This window comes from Amphibalanus amphitrite, unplaced genomic scaffold (genome assembly GCF_019059575.1).
Source record: "Amphibalanus amphitrite isolate SeventyFive unplaced genomic scaffold, NRLGWU_Aamphi_draft 000056F_arrow, whole genome shotgun sequence".
NCBI lineage: Eukaryota > Metazoa > Arthropoda > Thecostraca > Balanomorpha > Balanidae > Amphibalanus > Amphibalanus amphitrite.
This window is the reverse complement of record NW_024881552.1, coordinates 1,245,218-1,264,503: the sequence shown is the minus strand read 5'-3', so window position 1 is coordinate 1,264,503 and position 19,286 is coordinate 1,245,218. Positions and strand designations below refer to the sequence as shown.

General features: G+C 55.8%; 2 protein-coding genes and 1 long non-coding RNA gene across 3 annotated transcripts in view; 2 read left to right on the top strand and 1 right to left on the bottom strand.

Annotated features, from left to right (window-relative positions):
- LOC122378234 (HMG box-containing protein 1-like) overlaps window positions 1-7,096 on the top strand; it is a 24,201-nt gene extending 17,105 nt beyond the window's left edge. Inside the window, exons 3-6 of the mRNA XM_043359061.1 lie at window positions 1,703-2,058; window positions 4,972-5,202; window positions 5,821-6,181; window positions 6,606-7,096. Of these exons, the coding sequence (XP_043214996.1) occupies window positions 1,703-2,058; window positions 4,972-5,202; window positions 5,821-6,181; window positions 6,606-6,756 (1,099 nt within the window). The 3' untranslated portion in view covers window positions 6,757-7,096. The remainder of the gene's footprint in view (window positions 1-1,702; window positions 2,059-4,971; window positions 5,203-5,820; window positions 6,182-6,605) is intronic.
- Window positions 1-10,833, bottom strand: part of LOC122378239 — a 15,095-nt gene extending 4,262 nt beyond the window's left edge. The window contains exon 1 of the long non-coding RNA XR_006255992.1: window positions 10,729-10,833. This is a non-coding gene — a long non-coding RNA (uncharacterized LOC122378239). The remainder of the gene's footprint in view (window positions 1-10,728) is intronic.
- Window positions 10,662-19,262, top strand: LOC122378235 (phenoloxidase-activating factor 1-like). The gene is made up of 8 exons (XM_043359062.1): window positions 10,662-10,875; window positions 13,636-13,793; window positions 14,628-14,865; window positions 15,243-15,405; window positions 16,746-16,800; window positions 16,953-17,103; window positions 17,811-17,909; window positions 18,180-19,262. The coding sequence occupies exons 1-8, from the start codon at window positions 10,821-10,823 to the stop codon at window positions 18,491-18,493; spliced, it is 1,233 nt and encodes a 410-aa protein (XP_043214997.1). The 5' UTR covers window positions 10,662-10,820; the 3' UTR covers window positions 18,494-19,262.
- Window positions 19,263-19,286: the final 24 nt, after the last annotated feature.

Genomic DNA, 19,286 nt, shown 5'->3' with positions numbered 1-19,286 from the left:
ATTCAGCTGATTACGACTGGCGGTTCTGCGGACGGCAGTCATGATTCGATAAAGTGATGTGTGCGCCATCTCGACGCTCGCAGCAACCGTGTGTGTCACTGGCACACAGTTCCATCATCTTGGTGGAGTTTGCGGATGGGTGCTGGAGTTCATGCAGGCATAGACCACTATATACCGATATATAGTGGTCTATAATGCAGGCTATCAAGTGAGCTCCATTATTCTAATCCCGTACCCTTCTGTTGCTAAACAACCGTGTATTACCAATATAAATAATGCAACCCATCTCGTTGAACATTTTATATATGAAAGGTATCGCGCACCGGCATTTATTTGTTATTCAATAATGTGATGTAAAATAGCGACTATCGGGCTGATGTTATTCTACACTGAGATCGATCCTCGGTCAGTGTTTAGTGAATAGTGAGACCCAGCGAGGTCAGTTCACTGTCACTGATTGTTTTGTCTTTTTTACCTATAGGCCTGCCTTAGTAGGCAGCATGAATTCATGCTGCCTTAGTAGGCAGCATGAATCACATTGCTTATGCTGATGATGTCATCCTTCTTTCGCCATCTCACCATGGCTTGCAAGTGCTCTTGAATACTTGCGAACGATTTGCAGAGGAGTATGATATCAAGTACAACACAAAGAAAACTGTATGCTTGATTATGCGTCCAAAGGCTTTGAAAAATCTTAAAACTCCTGAGCTGTCTCTTTGTGGCACAATATTAAGAGTTGTAAGTGAGTACAAATATCTTGGTTACTTCATGACTGACAATGTGCGTGATGATCTTGAGATTCAGCAGCAATATCGTATGCTGTGCTGTAGAACCAATTCGCTCATTCGCAAATTTGGCATGTGTACGTATGCAGTGAAAAAGTATTTATTCACGACCTACTGTGCTTCTGTGTACTGTGTTCACTTGTGGCGTGCTTATAGTGCTGCGGTTATAAGAAAATTCAAAGTGTGTCTTAACAATGCTGTCAGAATATTCTTTGGCTACTCCAGGTTCTGTAGCGCTTCGTCTATGCATGTGTGTGAAGGATTAGATAATTTTGACGTGATGTACCGAAAAGCAGCATGGGGTTTCATGCAGCGTTTAGATGCATCCACCAACGCGATCATCAATGTCCTGGTTGACAGTGACATACGCCGGCGATCACCGCTAAGAGCGGCATGGAATGATGCTCTGGGAGTGCCATGAATCTTCATGTTATGTAGCATTGGACTAAGTGTCTGTAAATACAAAGTTCTCTCTCTCTCTCTCTCTTAGTCGTGGCATGTCCATCGGTACCCTTCGTACTGCTTCAAAGCGTCCCCTAAGCTCTTTCCAGCCTACCTCTAAAGCGTCGCTAGTCGCAACCCTGACCCGACCCCCCCCCCCCAGCCCGCCCCTGACCCCGACCTGCCCCCAGTCGGCCGCTGACCCGACCCGCCCCCCAGCCCGCCGCTGACCCGACCCGCCCCCCCCCCCCCAGTCCGCCCCTGACCCGATCCGCCTCCCAGCCCGCCGCTGCCCTGACCCGCCCCCAGTCCGTCCCTGCCCTGACCCGCCCCCAGTCGGCCGCTGCCCTGACCCGCCCCCAGCCTGCCCCTGCCCTGACCCGCCCCCAGTCGGCCGCTGACCCGACTCGCCCCCAGTCGGCCGCTGCCCCGACCCGCCCCCAGTCGGCCGCTGACGCCCCGGTCCGCTCCGACAGAGCGTTCAGCTGGAGTAACCTGAAGCTGGAGGACGGCGTGCCGTCGACCGTTGACCACGAGCTGCCTGAGGAGCCGCCGCTGTCGGCGCCGCCGCCGCCGGGCGCCGGACCGCTGCTCTCGCCGCGGCCGCTGATCCGCGTGGACGCCACGTCTCGGTCCGTGCCGTGCACGCCGCACCTGGCGCTGCTGACGCCCAGCGCGCTGCTCAGCCCGGCGCCCAGCCACGTCAGCTCGTCGGCCGGCTCCAGCCAGGAGGAGATCCGCACCGGCGACCGCTTCCTGTTTCCGCCGGCCGGCGTGCCTCCCGCCTCGCCGCACGCCTGGCACTCCTCCGTCTGGCACACCTTCATGGCCGGTGAGAAGGACGGAGACGGCCGCAGGTGGCGTAAGGGGCATCTGTGGTGTAACAGCGCGCCTGCTCGTGGCACTGGATTATCCTCGAGTCATTTCTTTCGGCTATCAAGATATGTTTCCTGTGATTTAGCCTTGATTTGGTACCGTTCCTCTGCAGCTCGTTCAATATTTATCTGTGTGCACAGGTACGAAGATCAGTTTTCACCTGTCGGAGCCGTACTGGATGTGATGCCGTGGTACCGCAGCCCTGTCAGTGTGTGTATGTCTGTGTGCGCAGGTACCAAGATCAGTTTCCACCTGTCGGAGCCGTACTGGATGTGATGCCGTGGTACCGCAGCCCTGTCAGTTTGTGTGTGTGTCTGTGTGCGCAGGTACCAAGATCAGTTTCCACCTGTCGGAGCCGTACTGGATGTGATGCCGTGGTACCGCAGCCCTGTCAGTTTGTGTGTGTGTCTGTGTGCGCAGGTACCAAGATCAGTTTCCACCTGTCGGAGCCGTACTGGATGTGATGCCGTGGTACCGCAGCCCTGTCAGTGTGTGTATGTCTGTGTGCACAGGTACCAAGATCGGTTTCCACCTGTCGGAGCCGTACTAGGTGTGTGTCCGTGGTACCGCAGCCCTGTCAGTGTGTGTGTGTGTCTGTGTGCGCAGGTACCAAGATCAGTGTCCACCTGTCGGAGCCGTACTGCATGTGTGTCCGTGGTACCGCAGCCCTGTCAGTGTCTGTGTGTTGTGTGTGTGTCTGTGTGCGCAGGTACCAAGATCAGTTTCCACCTGTCGGAGCCGTACTGGGTGTGTGTCCGTGGTACCGCAGCCCTGTCAGTGTGTGTGTGTGTCTGTGTGCGCAGGTACCAAGATCAGTTTCCACCTGTCGGAGCCGTACTGGATGTTTGTCCGTGGTACCGCAGCCCTGTCAGTGTGTGTGTGTGTCTGTGTGCGCAGGCACCAAGATCAGTTTCCACCTGTTGGAGCCGTACTGGATGTGTGTCCGTGGTACCGCAGCCCTGTCAGTGTGTGCTGTGTGTCTGTGTGCGCAGGTACCAAGATCAGTTTCCACCTGTCGGAGCCGTACTGGATGTGTGTCCGTGGTACGGCAGCCCTGTCAGTGTGTGTGTGCCTGTGTGCGCAGGTACCAAGATCAGTTTCCACCTGTCGGAGCCGTACTGGGTGTGTGTCCGTGGTACCGCAGCCCTGTCAGTGTGTGTGTGCTGTGTGTCTGTGTGCGCAGGTACCAAGATCAGTTTCCACCTGTCGGAGCCGTACTGGATGTGTGTCCGTGGTACCGCAGCCCTGTCAGTGTGTGCTGTGTGTCTGTGTGCGCAGGTACCAAGATCAGTTTCCACCTGTCGGAGCCGTACTGGATGTGTGTCCGTGGTACCGCAGCCCTGTCAGTGTGTGTGTGTGTGTGTGTGTGTGTGTGTGTGTGTGTGTGTGTGTGTGTGTGTGTGTGTGTGTGTGTGTGTGTGTGTGTGTGTGTGTGTCTGTGTGCGCAGGTACCAAGATCAGTTTCCACCTGTCGGAGCCGTACTGGATGTGTGTCCGTGGTACCGCAGCCCTGTCAGTGTGTGTGTGTGTCTGTGTGCGCAGGTACCAAGATCAGTTTCCACCTGTCGCAGCCGTACTGGGTGTGTGTCCGTGGTACCGCAGCCCTGTCAGTGTGTGTGTGTGTGTGTGTGTGTGTCTGTGTGCGCAGGTACCAAGATCAGTTTCCACCTGTCGGAGCCGTACTGGATGTGTGTCCGTGGTACCGCAGCCCTGTCAGTGTGTGCTGTGTGTCTGTGTGCGCAGGTACCGAGATCAGTTTCCACCTGTCGGAGCCGTACTGGATGTGTGTCCGTGGTACCGCAGCCCTGTCAGTGTGTGTGTGTGTGTGTCTGTGTGCGCAGGTACCAAGATCAGTTTCCACCTGTCGGAGCCGTACTGGGTGTGTGTCCGTGGAACCGCAGCCCTGTCAGTGTGTGTGTGTGTGTCTGTGTGCGCAGGTACCAAGATCAGTTTCCACCTGTCGGAGCCGTACTGGGTGTGTGTCCGTGGTACCGCAGTCCTGTCAGTGTGCTGTGTGTCTGTGTGCGCAGGTACCAAGATCAGTTTCCACCTGTCGGAGCCGTACTGGGTGTGTGTCCGTGGTACCGCAGCCCTGTCAGTGTGTGTGTGTCTGTGTGCGCAGGTACCAAGATCAGTTTCCACCTGTCGGAGCCGTACTGGGTGTGTGTCCGTGGTACCGCAGCCCTGTCAGTGTGTGTGTGTGTGTCTGTGTGCGCAGGTACCAAGATCAGTTTCCACCTGTCGGAGCCGTACTGGATGTGTGTCCGTGGTACCGCAGCCCTGTCAGTGTGTGCTGTGTGTCTGTGTGCGCAGGTACCAAGATCAGTTTCCACCTGTCGGAGCCGTACTGGGTGTGTGTCCGTGGTACCGCAGCCCTGTCAGTGTGTGTGTGTCTGTGTGTGCAGGTACCAAGATCAGTTTCCACCTGTCGGAGCCGTACTGGATGTGTGTCCGTGGTACCGCAGCCCTGTCAGTTTGTGTGTGTCTGTGTGTGCAGGTACCAAGATCAGTTTCCACCTGTCGGAGCCGTACTGGATGTGATGCCGTGGTACCGCAGCCCTGTCAGTGTGTGTCTGTGTCTGTGTGCGCAGGTACCAAGATCAGTTTCCACCTGTCGGAGCCGTACTGGGTGTGTGTCCGTGGTACCGCAGCCCTGTCAGTGTGTGTGTGTCTGTGTGTGCAGGTACCAAGATCAGTTTCCACCTGTCGGAGCCGTACTGGATGTGTGTCCGTGGTACCGCAGCCCTGTCAGTGTGTGTGTGTCTGTGTGTGCAGGTACCAAGATCAGTTTCCACCTGTCGGAGCCGTACTGGATGTGATGCCGTGGTACCGCAGCCCTGTCAGTGTGTGTCTGTGTCTGTGTGCGCAGGTACCAAGATCAGTTTCCACCTGTCGGAGCCGTACTGGATGCCGGTCGAGGAGCTGGTGCGTCTGGACGGCTCGGCGGCGCCGTACGGCCTGCTGCTGCGCGCCGTGCACACGGACGTGGTCGGCGTGGAGCCGGACCGCTGCGTGCTCCACCTGCAGGCCGTCTACACGGGACAGCCAGAGTTCCTGGCCGCCTGCGCCGTCCAGCAGCCCTTCTTCGTGCAGAACGTCGGTCAGTAGAGGGCGCGGCGGGCGTAGAACCGACTCGGTTAGGGCCAGTCACAGGTCAGGGTGGGCGCGAACGCGGCGTGTCGGCCCTGTAACAATGCACGGCGGTGGCCACCGACAGGGTATACCAGGCCTAGTGCAGCAACGGTCACTGTGACACTGTGGAACTGTTAGAATCGACTGACTCTGCCAATGGCTAGCTGGTCCTCCAATGTGTGCACCTACTGTAAGTACATCTGTACTTTAATTGGCTGTGGACCCGCAGTTGCTACTGTACACGAACCCCAACTCTAGCCGTATATCCTGTCCAGTAACAACCGATAACATTGATATCGACTGTCGGTCCCTGTACAAGAGCAGCTGAGGTTTCCTGTGAGTACCCTCTGACAGCTTATCGTTGTTCCCTGTGAGGGTGCTGGGACAATTTACTCAAGGTCGCTGTACAGTAGCAACTGCGGGTCCCGTGCCTTTCCGTCGGTGGCCCTCCCTCCTTTGCCTGTATCCTTCCGACATTCCGTTCTTCCCTCTGTTGACAGTTCCAGTGTATCCCTCTACTGACTCTGCCCCCCCCCCCCCGACAGTCCGGTCGTCCATCTATTGACCACCTCTCTCGGTCCGCCAGGCTGGTCGTCGCTGTGCCCCGAGCAGACGTTCGAGCAGTACTCTGTGCCGTGCCGGGAGCTGCGCCAGGGCGACGTCTGTCTGACCAGCGGCGGCCCGCTCCAGTCGCCCCGGCCGCCGCTCTCCGTCGCCCACACGCCGCCCGGCTCGCCGGCCGCCCGCGTCGTGCCGCCGCCGCCCCCGCCCGGACCGGCCGGCGGCGGCCGCCCAGGAGCGCCGCCGCCCTCTCCCGCCGCCGCCTCCGCCGCCGCCGCCGCCGCCGACAAGCCCGTGAAGCCCAAGCGACCCATGAACGGGTTCATGCTGTTCGCCAAAAAGTACCGTGTGGAACTGATCAACCAGCACCCGGGAAAGGACAACAGGTGAGGGTGCGGCGGCGGCGCCTCCTATGTCTGTGTATCTCTTTGTACTGACCCGGCCCGATGTATGTCTGTGTGCTGAGTCTGACCCGGCCCGCCGTATGTCTGTGTACTAACCAGGCCCGCCGTATGCCTGTGTACTGACCCGGCCCGCCGTATGTCTGTGTACTGACCGGACGCCGTATCTCTTTGTACTGAGTCTGACCCGGCCCGCCGTATGTCTGTGTGTGTACTGACCGGCCCGCCGTATGTCTGTGTACGGACCCGGCCCGCCGTATGTCTGTGTACTGACCGGCCCGCCGTATGTCTGTGTACTGACCGGCCCGCCGTATGTCTGTGTACTGACCCGGCCCGCCGTATGTCTGTGTACTGACCCGGCCCGCCGTATGTCTGTGTACTGACCCGGTCCGCTGTCTCTCCCTCGCAGGGCCATCAGTGTGATGCTGGGGGAGACCTGGAAGGGCCTGCCGCCCGAGGAGCGCGAACGGTTCACCCAGCAGGCGCGCATTCTTGCCGAGGAGAAGAAGCGCATGTACCCCGACTGCTGGAAACGCAAGCGTTCCGTGTCAGCCAGCTGAGCGCTCGGCCGGCGCTGACGCCAGCCGGGATCGCCGGCGTCGGCTGACGTCTGGGACGTCTGTGATCAACCGGGCTTTCACACTGATCGGTAAGGGCCGGCCGGCTCGGCGCTCTAGTGGCCACGGGCGGAGATTGTAGTTGTCAGGCGGGTGTCAGTTGCCAGGCGGCGCTGGTGTCGCCGCCGGCGGGGCCCTGTTGCCTGTCGGGCGGGCCTCCCTGGCGCCCGGGGAGGCGGCCACACGGGTACGGTTTTAGCTCTGAGAGAGGCGACCCCGGGTCGGCCGCAGCACAATGATGAGATTCCCGAACGAGCGAGAGATATGTTATGCTATACGGAGGCTCCGTGGACAATCGGTATTGTTTTTCGTTGCGTTGTGAAGCGACTTTTAGTATTTTAAGGAGACGTTGTTGTTCGCGGGGGCGCCGGGCCGGCAGAGGCCGCGGCGCCCGCCGGCGAGACGCTGCCCGCATGGCTGAATGTTGTCCCGCGCACTGGCCGACGGCGGTGCTGTATTTTTATAGGCGCGCTTTTGGCAGCGCTGTTTTAATCGGAGTTGGCTTGTGATACATGTGATCTCGCGTGGCGCCCTGGTGAGGTGTACAGGCGATCTCAGGCGCGGCGCGGCGGTCCGCAGGTGCGCGCTGCCCGCCCGGACCGCCGGCGCCGGCGGCGAGACTCTTCCGCCGGGCTTCCGTCGCGCCGCCCCGCCCCGCCCCGCCCGTCGTCCCCCGGTCCCCGGCGCCGCGCGCGCGCGCTCTGTGCTTGGTGTAGCCTGTGTTGGCCGGCGGCGGCCGCTCCGTGTGGTGTGAGGCCGCGCGGCTCGCCGCCCCGCCCCACCGCCCCGCCGTGCTCTGTTCATACCGGTGTTGTGTTGGCGATGTTTGGTGTTCGCCGTCGGCTGTCGCCGCCCCCGCCCCCGCTCAGACTGTCCGCCTACCACATCGTGTCAGCAGGCTCAAATAAATCCGCGCTTGACCAGCCTCGCTTTGTGAGTCGATGCGGAGCTGTTGGTGTGACCGTGCCGAGAGCATTGGTCCGGAGAACTGGTCCCGTACAGAGGTAGTGCGAGAACTGGTCCCGTACAGAGGTAGGACGGGGAGAACTGGTCGCGTACAGCGGTAGGACGGGGAGAACTGGTCCCGTACAGCGGTAGTACAGGGAGAACTGGTCCCGTACAGAAGTAGTTAAGGGAGAACTTGTCCCGTACAGAGGTAGTACGGGGAGAACTGGTCCCGTACAGAGATAGTTAAGGGAGAACTGGTCCCTTAAAGAGGTAGAACGGAAAGAACTAGTCCCGTACGGAGGTAGAACGGTGAGAACTGGTCCCGTACAGAGGTAGTACAGGGAGAGCTGGTCCCTTAAAGAGGTAGAACGGAAAGAACTGGTCCCGCACAGAGTTAGTTCAGGGAGAACTGGTCCCGTACAGAGGTAGTACAGGAAGAACTAGTCACGTACAGAGGTAGTTCAGGGAGAACTGGTCCCGTACAGAGGTAGTACAGGAAGAACTAGTCACGTACAGAGGTAGTTCAGGGAGAACTGGTCCCGTACAGAGGTAGAACGGGTAGAACTTGTCCTGTACAGAGGTAGGACGGGGAGAACATGTCACGTACAGAGGTAGTAGAAGGAGAACCATGGTCCCGTACAGAGGTACATAGTTCAGGGAGAACTGGTCCCGTATAGAGGTAGGACGGTGAGAATTGGTCCCGTACAGAGGTAGTACAGGCAGAACTGGTCCCGTACAGAGGTAGGACGGGGAGAACTGGTCCCGTACAGCGGTAGGACGGGGAGAACTGGTCCCGTACAGCGGTAGTACAGGGAGAGCTGGTCCCGTACAGAGGTAGGACGGGGAGAACTGGTCCCGTACAGAGGTAGAACGGGTAGAACTTGTCCTGTACAGAGGTAGGACGGGGAGAACATGTCACGTACAAAGGTAGTAGAAGGAGAACCATGGTCCCGTACAGAGGTACATAGTTCAGGGAGAACTGGTCCCGTATAGAGGTAGGACGGTGAGAATTGGTCCCGTACAGAGGTAGTACAGGGAGAACTGGTCCCGCACAGAAGTTCAGTAAGAACTGGTCCCTTACAGAGGTAGAACGGGGAGAACTGGTCCCGTTCAGAGGTAGAACGGGGAGAACATGTCACGTACATAGGTAGTAGAAGGAGAACCATGGTCCCGTACAGAGGTAGTTCAGGGAGAACTGGTCCCGTACGGAGATAGTACGGGGAGAACTGGTCCCGTACAGTGGTTGTAGACGGAGAACTGGTCCTGTACAGAGGTAGTTCATGGAGAACTTGTCAGAACTTTTCACGCACGGGGATATTAAAAGGAGAAGGTCTGCTCCCGTACAGCGGTAAAACTGGAAGGACTGGTCCCTACAGAGGTAGGATGGTGAGAAATGGTCCCGTGCAGAGGCAGGGCGGGGAGGTAATTAGGCTGCAGAAATATTTTAGCCATTGTGGAGAGACTCAGGAGAACCACATGTGGCTTGTGTCTGCCCCTTATCCCGCGCGGGGCTGGGGTCTCCAGCCGAACGCGCGGGGCTGGGGGGGGTAAATTTTACCCCCCCTGTTATCTCCCGAACTAATGGTCCGATTTGGAAAAATCAAACGCCAATCGAAAGATCTCATCACGAACTACTAAAAACATGTACTTAATTTAAAGATTGATGTCAAGGTCAAGGTCAGGTCAAGGGTACAAATTGCAAGTTTCTACAGTATCGGCCTTGCACCGTAGTTGCCGAAGAATGGAGTCATCGACTGAGACTGATTGCCCAAAACGTGTTCTTAGGCTACCAAGACAATATTCGTTGCATACAATATCATTCAGTGGTCAAGGTCAAGGTCAGGTCAGGTCAGGTCAGGTCACCAAAAAACAAATTATGGAAAAGGGCATGTGCGACACATGTTTTATGGGTCATTTTACTCATAGAATTCAATAGGCACACTCAATAAGTGATATGGACCACCTCTAGATGAATTTCAGGTCGAGGTCAGGTCAAGGTCAGGTCAAGTGAGGTCAAATTTTGAAGTTGGTTGTTAAGGCCTAAAAAGGTGTCTATCTGATGCAGTTTTTCACGGCGAATCGAATGGTGCTATTTTTGTTTCCGTACGAGGTCTAGAACTTCCGAAAAAAATCATTTTCCAAAATTTTTGTGTGTCGTGACGTCATAAAATTTAGAATAACTCCCACATTTTTGAACCGATTCTTCTAAAAATTGGTATGTAGGTGCACATAGACCACTTCTCTGACATATATTCCGGTTTTTTCGATGCAGTCAAAATTTTGGATTTTATCATTATTTTCCCAAAAAAGTCAGTTTTTTTTGAAAAAAAAATTTGGGCCAAAATCCAAAATTTTCAGAAAACCGAGATAGCCATTTGATAGACAAAGTAGAATTACGTATAACCTTTTTTGTTACGTCTTGATTCCTTTAAAAATGAAGATGTTAGCGGCGTTTGAACTTTTGCCGTTTTTGAGGCGAAAATGGCGAACATGACGTCACTAAAACGTCAATCTCTCAAAAATTTTCCGACGGATTTCATTCAAATTTTCAGGGAATGTGTCAAATTGATGTAAGAAAAGGTACTGAAAGTTTGGCGGCGCTGCGCGCCGCCGTTTTTGAGATATTGCAAAAATTCGCGAGGGGGGTAAAATTTACCCCCCCCCCCAGCCCCGCGCGGGTTATCCAATGAAGATATATTTGGGCCGATTGTATTTATTATTTTTACGTGGTATAAATTAACGGATGTGCCAGTGTGTCATCAGTCGCCACTGGTGACATGGGTACACATGAGCCACTACGACGTCCGGAGCCCCGACGGATGTCGTCGTTTGCGTCACTAGAGTACCGTCACTAAGATGCCGTCACACCGCCACCGTCACGGCATTTCCACGGCCGGCAGTCGGTCTGCAGTCGCCCCGGGCAGGCGGGGCGGAGTGGGGGCGCTCCCAGTAAATATTTATACTCACCCGGTCGGCGGTCAGCGGTCAGCCGGAGCGCCAGAGCGACCACGGCAGCCGAGCGCGGTCAGAACTGAGACTGCAGTGACGGACGGGTCAACATGGCGACACGGACCGAACACCTCCTCCTGGTGGCTGCACTGCTGCTGGTCACAGGTGAGCCAAGGGTAAGCTCACCGACACCCACTGCACTGCTGGTAACCTGTGAGCTACACTGCACTGCTGAGTGCTGATCACAGGTAAGCTACACTGCACTGCTGACCACAGATGAGTCACACTGCACTGCTGCTCACATGTGAGCAGGGTTGATGCAACAAGTTTTTGGAGTGAGGGTTTTCGCAAAAAAACGCGTAAAAAGCGGCCGATCGCGACGAAACTTTCAGTACCCTGGCGGTAATTAGTTTTACATCTATCCTGAAATTTCATGAACCTGACCCAATTGACCTTTGACCTGTGACCTACTTTTCGAGACCATTCTGGTTGGAATCGCGATTCGGCGTGTCGGCTCGCATAAGCCGCGCGTTTGCAGTCGTTTCGTGGTTTCAATGATTCAAACATGAGTTATGATGTTGGCCCCATGCATTATAGGCTGGGTGTCAGGGTCACCTGAAGGTCCGGTCAGACCACTGACCTTTGATGACCTCGATTTACTTTTTCGATTTTTACGTGTTTCTAGGCTAGTTTTTGGAGCTAAATTCGAATTTAGTAACTATTTGAACATTAACCTGCGCACCGACGGGGGGCGGATATCCGCCCCCCCCCTCCCCCCCTGAGGTTTTTCGTAGATAGTGGGAAAACCTCCGCGCCGCGAAATTTGGTACGACTATTCTCTCATAAATTTTACACATCGTGTGCAAGTTTGAACCTCCTAACTTTTAACCCGCGCCGGGCCGGTGCTCTGAGATTCCGCGCCGGGCCGGGGGGGGGGGGGTCTGAACCCCCCTTCTAACTCGGCTCCTGGGCCACGTAGCGACACGCGGTAAACGGCAGTCGAAAGGACGTCCAAAATAAGGACGAAAACACTCTGGTCATTTTTTTGGGTCAGGTCAAAGGTCAGGTCACCAGAGGTCACCAAAGGTAAAATGTTAACTATTTCAACATTTTGGAAACTGCCAACGGCTATCTCGGCAACCGATAGAGCTACAGCGCCGCGGAAAAGCGCATTCGATAGCCCTTTTACAGACATTTCTAGTTTCTTAGTGATGTCCTCAGATTTGACCTCAGGTCAACGGTTTAGCCTCCAGAGGGCAAAAACTCCAAAAATAGCCGTTTTACGAAAAACGTTTTTCGGCAATAACTTTGGACTCAAAAGAGCCAGGACATTACTGTTACCAGCATCGTGTTCCTCTCGTCAAGACGCGTCGAATGAACTATAATTTGACATTGAAAGGTCAACTTGAAAATTTGACCTCAAGGCAAAGGTCATGACCTGACCGGCAAAGGTCATATTGCATATCAGTCGATCCGCAACGTCAAGCCGAACACATCTAAGGCGTTTTCAGCGCTCTAGCACGCCTCTTTCAGAAGTTATTAGCGAAAAACTGTTAGATTTTGTTCGTGACCTGAGATAACCTCAGGGACATAACGAGGGGTCACAGTTGCCATTTTCCGGTTCACTGTGTCAATTTTACCTTCATCTCGATGTTTGAGAGTGTCTAGAATAGCGTTCGTGCAAAACAGACGCCTTTCAATTTTCTCCCATTGACTTATAATGGAGAGGCCGCAAAATTGACCTGACCTCATGTCACCGATATCAAAATTCAGAGATATACATTTGATAGATAATGTTGCCCTAATCAATCGCTGAAACTTTCAAGGAAATCGATCAATCGATCTAGCTATGACGAGCATTCTTATTTTTTCTGAGGTAAGGTCACTTGGCGTGACCTGGTGACCTGACCTAAGGCGACCTGGGTCTGAAATTTTCACAACATGTGCGGAAAAGATGCACAAACAGGTGTGCCAAAAACCGAGATATCTACGAAAAACCACAGGGGGGTGTTCAAACCTGGTTCAAACACCCCCGGCCCGGCGCGGGTTAAGGTCAGGTCACCAGGTCACTTTGAATGACCCAACCTCAAGCCACTTTTTTGCAACTTTGTCACCGTGCCAGAGCTACAGTAGATGTCGGAGGCCTTTGAAAGTCGCAGGATGTTAAAAGGTCATTAGTAGCTACAATTTGTATTTCTCGGAATTTTGATATCGATGACCTAAAGTCAGGTCAATTTCTCGACCTTCCCATTATATGTCAATGGGGGAAAATCAACTCCCTGTTTTTACCACTAAAACGGGTCGGAATGGCCCCATAAACCATACATGACTTCATATACGATCAACCTTCACTACCTTAAGGTCGTTTTTGCTGTTGGGGAGCTGTAAGGTCATGTGACGTCATCAAAGGTCACCAAAGGTTTTTTGCCAATAACTCCGTACAGGAACAAGATACAGCCGCGCGGATGGTCTCATTGGGTTCAGCTCGTCAAGGCGCATCGAATGATATACATGATGACCTCGAGTTCACGTGTCCTGAGGTCAACCTTTGACCTTGACCTTTCGTGTAAAACGGCGCTCCGCGCTGCCGTTTTTTTGAGATATTTGCGAAACACCACAATGGGATTTTCAACCCCCCCCCCCTCCCCCTCAGCAGGGCGCGGGTATTGTTTGTGAAATCAGAGCTGTGGATTTCTTGACTACACCAGCCGGAGCATCAATGACCGGGCTGTACGGACCGGAAGTGGTTGTTTCCGCCGCTCGGGAGCCGGCCCGGCGGCGGCCAGATGACCAGATGAGGGCGTTACTCGGGTATGGGTGCTGACCGGACGTGGGTGTTACTCGGGTGTGGGCACTGGGCAGGGATGAGGGTATAGGCTTATATACTAGTACTGACCATGTCTGGGTGTCCCCCCCCCCCCCCAGGGGCCGGTCCGGCGGCGGCCCGCTCCTGCAGGGACGGCTGGCAGCGGCCCGGCGTCTGCGTCAGCCTGCGCTCCTGCACCTCCATGCAACAGCTGATCCGACGAAAACCCAGCAGCGAAGATATCGCCCGCATCAAGGGCAGCATCTGCTCCACACAGGTCGGATATTTCGTATGGACGGTGTTTATGGCCTCGTAATCGATTGGTGTAAACATCAATTCCAAATCGATCCCCGTCCCCTCGCTTCGTAGCCAAACATCACCTAACAACTACACGATCCTGAATCCAGAATCCAGTCGCGTCAGTACGCACGGTGAGGTGTCTGTCCCACTAACCCTGTGACTGTGAGGTGTCCGTCCCACTGACCCTGTGACTGTGAGGTGTCCTACTGACCCTGTGACTGTGAAGTGTCCGTCCCACAGACTCTGACTGTGAGGTGTTCGTCCCACTGACCCTGTGACTGTGAAGTGTCCGTCCCACTGACCCTGTAACTGAGGTGTCCTATTGACCCTGTGACTGTGAGGTATCCCTTCCACTGACTCTGTGACTGTGAGGTGTCCCTCCCACTGACCCTGTGACTGTGAGCTATCCCTCTCACTAACCCTGTGACTGTGAGATGTCCGTCCCACTAACCCTGTGACTGTGAGGTATCCTTCCCACTAACCCTGTGACTGTGAGGTGTCCCTTCCACTGACCCTGTGACTGTGAGGTGTCCGTCCCACTGACCCTGTGACTGTGAGGCGTCCTACTGACCCTGTGACTGTGAGGTGCCCTATTGACCCTGTGACTGTGAGGTGTCCGTCCCACTGACCCTGTGACTGTGAGGTGTCCCTCCCAGTGCCCCTGTGACTGTAAGTATCCCTCCCACTGACCCTTTGACTCTGAGGCGTTCCTCTCAGGCTCCCACTGACCTTGTGACTGTGTGAGGTGTCCTACTGATTCTGTGAGTTGTGACTGTGAGGTGCCCCTCCCACTGACTGTCCGCGCCGGCAGGGAGGGCTGGTGGTCTGCTGCGCTCTTCCCACGCCGACCACCACCACCACGACCACCACGACCACCACGACCCCGGCGCCGCTCGACCTGTCCCAGTTCGACCCCAACACGCCCGAGGGCAACCCGAAGCGGCTGCTGCTGCCGCGCGACTGCGGTGTCCTGTTCACGGAGCGGATCGTCGGCGGCGAGGAGGCGCAGCTGGGCGGACACCCGTGGCTCGCGCTGCTCGGCTACAAAGGTGAGTCAGAAAGATAGGTACCAACTCCAATCTGTGTGCTGCTCCAATTCAAGGGTGATCGTCACGTGAATCCTGTCCTACGCTACGCTTTAATGGTGGGTCAGTGGCAGTGCAAACCCTTCAGTTGGGGGGGGGGGGGGGTGAGGGGTCATTGAAGGCAGTGGAGAGGGCAATAGAGCCGATCTGCAGTTATATAGCTGCAAGTGAAGATGAGTCATAAACTGTCATGAAATAAGATAATTCGCTGGCACTTTTATTATGATGCTTCGAAATGTATGTGTTTCGATAAGATATGGATGGGTATGCGAAGGTGGTTATGGACTATCCCGCTCCATAGCTGAGTGGCGAGGAGGTGGATTGTCACTGTATTCCGGCAGACGAGGCCACTTACGACTACTACAGCTACTACTACGAGGAGGCCGGAGAAGCGGCCGAGCCTACCGAGCCCAAAATCAAGTTCAGCTGTGGAGGCGTGCTGATTAACGAGCGATACGTGGTGACCGCTGCCCACTGCATACCGAAGCCCGGCAAGGGCGAGATGTGAGTACCTACCCACAGCAGGCCGGGCTAAATCCCACAACAGGCTACCTTCAGTTCAGTTCCCTCCAGCCGCGGTCATCGCGGTGTAGCCGTGCGGCTCTGGAGGCCCCTCACGGCGGCCGCCAGAGCCACCACCTCTCCGTCCTCACGGCCAGCCTTCGGGCTTGGAAATATTGATCCGAACCTTCAGAGGTGCCGTCAAATGGGGTCGGGCACCGGAAGAATAAGTGCCGGGCGTGTCGGCCTCCTCCCTACATATGCTGCACCGGCCCGCCGCACAGTCGGTGTCAGGCGCACTGGCGGCATTTGTCGGAAGGGTTCCGTCCAATTCTTAGAAGGTATTGGCGGGAGCCCGGCCAGTGACCCACGCGGAGCTGATGAACATCAACGACTGATGATCGGTCCCCCGCCGCGACCGGTGGCGGCAGTCAGTTCCCCGTCATGGACCGGTACCAGCCCTCCGGCCAAGCGGCGACGGTGCGGTCGTGGGCAGTCTGATGGCCGCGCGTTGGGAGCCAGCGTTCGGGCTCTTGTAGCTTTGGTACGGAGCCCCTCCGCGTTCCAGCACACTACGATGAGGCGGCTTCGGCGCGTACGGTTGCGGAGGTATCTGCGGTTCTTGATCCACCTCCGGTCCAGTCCCCCCGGGGTCCGACGGGCACCCCCTCAGTCGCCGGGGCCGGAGGGGGGGGGGGGCGCGGCCGGTGCGCTGATCATTCAGTGGGCGGGGCTGCGCTGCGCGCGCGGCACCCGAGCCCGCCAGCAGGACCTCTCGTGGACGGAGAGATGGCGGCGGAAGCCGCCGTGAGGTCCCTCTCGGAGAGCCCGCGATGGAGCCCGTTTGGTGTTCCGCGACCGGTTGCAGGCCGGGCGCGGCGGGCCGTGCGGCCTACACCTCCCACCGTGGCGCACAGGCGCACAAGGCGCCTAAAGGCAGGCTCCTCCAGGAGGCCTATCTTTAGCTCGGTCAGAGGGGAGGGCTGTCCGAGGACTGGGGACCGGATCCGGCCCGGGAAAGGTCGAGTGTAGGTGAAGTAGGTACTATTTAGTATTTGGCCTATCCCAGCAAATGGGAGACGCCCTCTCTGAAGTCGCGCAGGTTCCAACTGGAGTGATGTCAGTACCGTCAGAAGCTCATCAAAGAGGAACTTGTGGATCAAAGAGAGTACCATCGATCAAAGAGTGTACCGTCTAAGAGAGCTTCAGTGTTGTAAAAGTTAACCAAAACTGGTGTATATCAGGCAGGCGAAAGAGCAGAAAACACCTCACCACAGTATAAAGGAAATTGTTTTAGCATGACCATTGACCAACGTCCAACATGCTCTGTTCCTCGCCGGCAGTTTGAAAATCCGGCTGGGGGAGCACAACCTCGAGACGGAGGTGGACTGCGCGGTGGTAAGTAGGCAGGAATTCCGCTCAACTGACTGGGATCTCACGTATTTAATAACGTACATACGATAGCTTAACGTCACCAAGCACCGGTACGGAGCGTACGTTCACAGTTAGACTCCACGCCTGCGTTAACCCGTCCCCGCGGCGGTCCCCAGTCGCCGTTTAACAACAAGACGACCGAGTGCAACGACCCGCCGGTGGACGTGGCCCCGGAGCGGATCATCAAGCACCCGCAGTACGACCGGCCGGAGAAGAGCTGGAACGACATAGCGCTGATTCGGCTGCAGACGCCCGTCACCTTCTCCAGTGAGTGCCGCCGCCGGCACAGGCCGTTCAGTCACTACGGGCCGCATGGCTATAACTGCCACTCATGTGTCAGATCGGGAGTGGCATTGGTAGAAACGGCTAAATTTTGTTCACAGTTAACATTTCTATTTGTAAAATATTATTCCTCCTAGTTTACTGCCGTGATATTCGAGTCCTGAGATCAAGTCCGGCTGCTCCCAAAGCTCTTTAATAGGCTATTTTTGCTATATTCTGCCTCTCGTAGCTCCTTAAGTACAATATTAGTGTAAAATTATCTGACCGTCAACAGTAATTATGTCGTCCCGATGGTTATTTCATCACTTGAACGAGATTCCCTCTGGAAATATTTCAGTAACAATGCGGTCAGCCCATTCATTAGTGCCTGCCTGACCACTCGTACCGCTACACATATTACGGCGAAATAACAGTAGCCATCTGCTTACGAATGCACACTTCAGGTAGAACACCGTCTGTCTGAGAAGGCCATGTGTGGGACAAACATGTCACACGAACCGCGCTCCGTTAGGTCACCCTACCGTAGGTATCCCACGTCTCCCCTCGGTCCTCCAGGCCCCGAGGGGTCATGTGTGACCGGGTACTGTGGCGTCACCATAACAGACCGTGACGTCACCATTCCAGGCCGGCGACGCTCCCCATGACGGGTCCTCGATTGTTATTATGGCGGGCCCCGTGCCGGTCCGTTTCAGACTGGGTGCGGCCCATCTGTATGCCGTTCGGCCCGTGGCGGACCAGCGAGCTGCCCAGAGACGACGCCATCGTGGCCGGCTTCGGACTCACCAAGGCCTGTGAGTGACTCCTGTCCCTCCCGACCCTGTGCCCTACCGACTGCCAACCGACCTCGCCTCTGCTAGTGAGCACAAATGAATTTCACACGCTAATGACACAGATCCGCCACGCGCGGCAGCACCACCCACCGGTAACAGCTGGCCCTTCGTGTCACACAGATCAGCACGGACGCGCCCCGTGTGCCGCCGGTAGTGTCACGGACACGCCCCGTGTCCCGCCGGTAGCGTCACCAACCACCTGACCCCCCCCCTCCCCCGTCCGTCCGGCAGACGGCGACACCAGCCCGACCCTGCAGGAGCTCAAGGTGCCCATGGTGAACCTGACCAGCTGCCGGTCCACGTACTCGCGGCTGCGCGCGCGGCTCGGTGCCACGCAGCTGTGCGCCGGCGGCAACGTCGGCCAGGACTCGTGCGAGGGCGACTCGGGCGGGCCGCTCATCATGCACGAGCGCTACGGGCCGCCGTTCCATCTGATCGGGGTGACTTCGTTCGGGGCGACCAACTGCGGCCAGGGCGCCACGCCGGGCGTCTACACCAAGGTGTCCGAGTACCTCGACTGGATCCTGCAGAACATGGCACCCTAGAGGGCGGCGGGCGCCATCGTCAGCTGTCGGCTGAGGTACCCTGAGGTAGGTACCGCCGCGCGCAGCCACCAGCCGCTCGACAGGGTACTGCGGGACGTCGCACCGCTTGGAGGCGCCGCGAGCGCCTTGCACTGTGTGTAAACTGTGTCAAATTATATCTATCTGGATGTGTTGATGTGAGAGGACTTGGAGCACGTCAAAATTACTTTTCCGGTGTATTGCAAGAGTGAAATAAGATATGAAGCTCGAAGACTTCTTGATACTGAGCGGGAACTTCGAGATCGGTCATATATGTAAGACCAGGCGCGGTCTATTTTCAGAGATAAGCGGGCTGTGTAAATTTTAGCTTATATGTGAACAGATGCTGACCAGAGATTTCAAAACTACTCCGCAAAGTCGTCCCATGCCAATCTGGCGATCCAATACATCAGAAAAAGTCAGCATGTGAAGGCAACTGGTAGGTATGAATTCAACCGCATCCAAAATGTAATATAACGGAGTCGTCTATGAAACATTAATGAAAATGATAAATTATTAACAGTGCAATCATATTTAAATAGAATATGTAAGATAATATTTGAGAGCTGCTTCATCAGCCTATACACGTGGCTTAAGTTGACGCCGTCTATAAGGCAGTGCTTCCCATTGAAGAACACGGCAGAAGTGCATGCATATACATAATATAAATGCATGCGTAAATTTAAACAGGATATGTGTGCGTATCTCACCGTCATTTGTGCGGCATGTGTAAAATAAAGCTACGAATAAGTCTGGTTTGTTTGCGAAAATCACG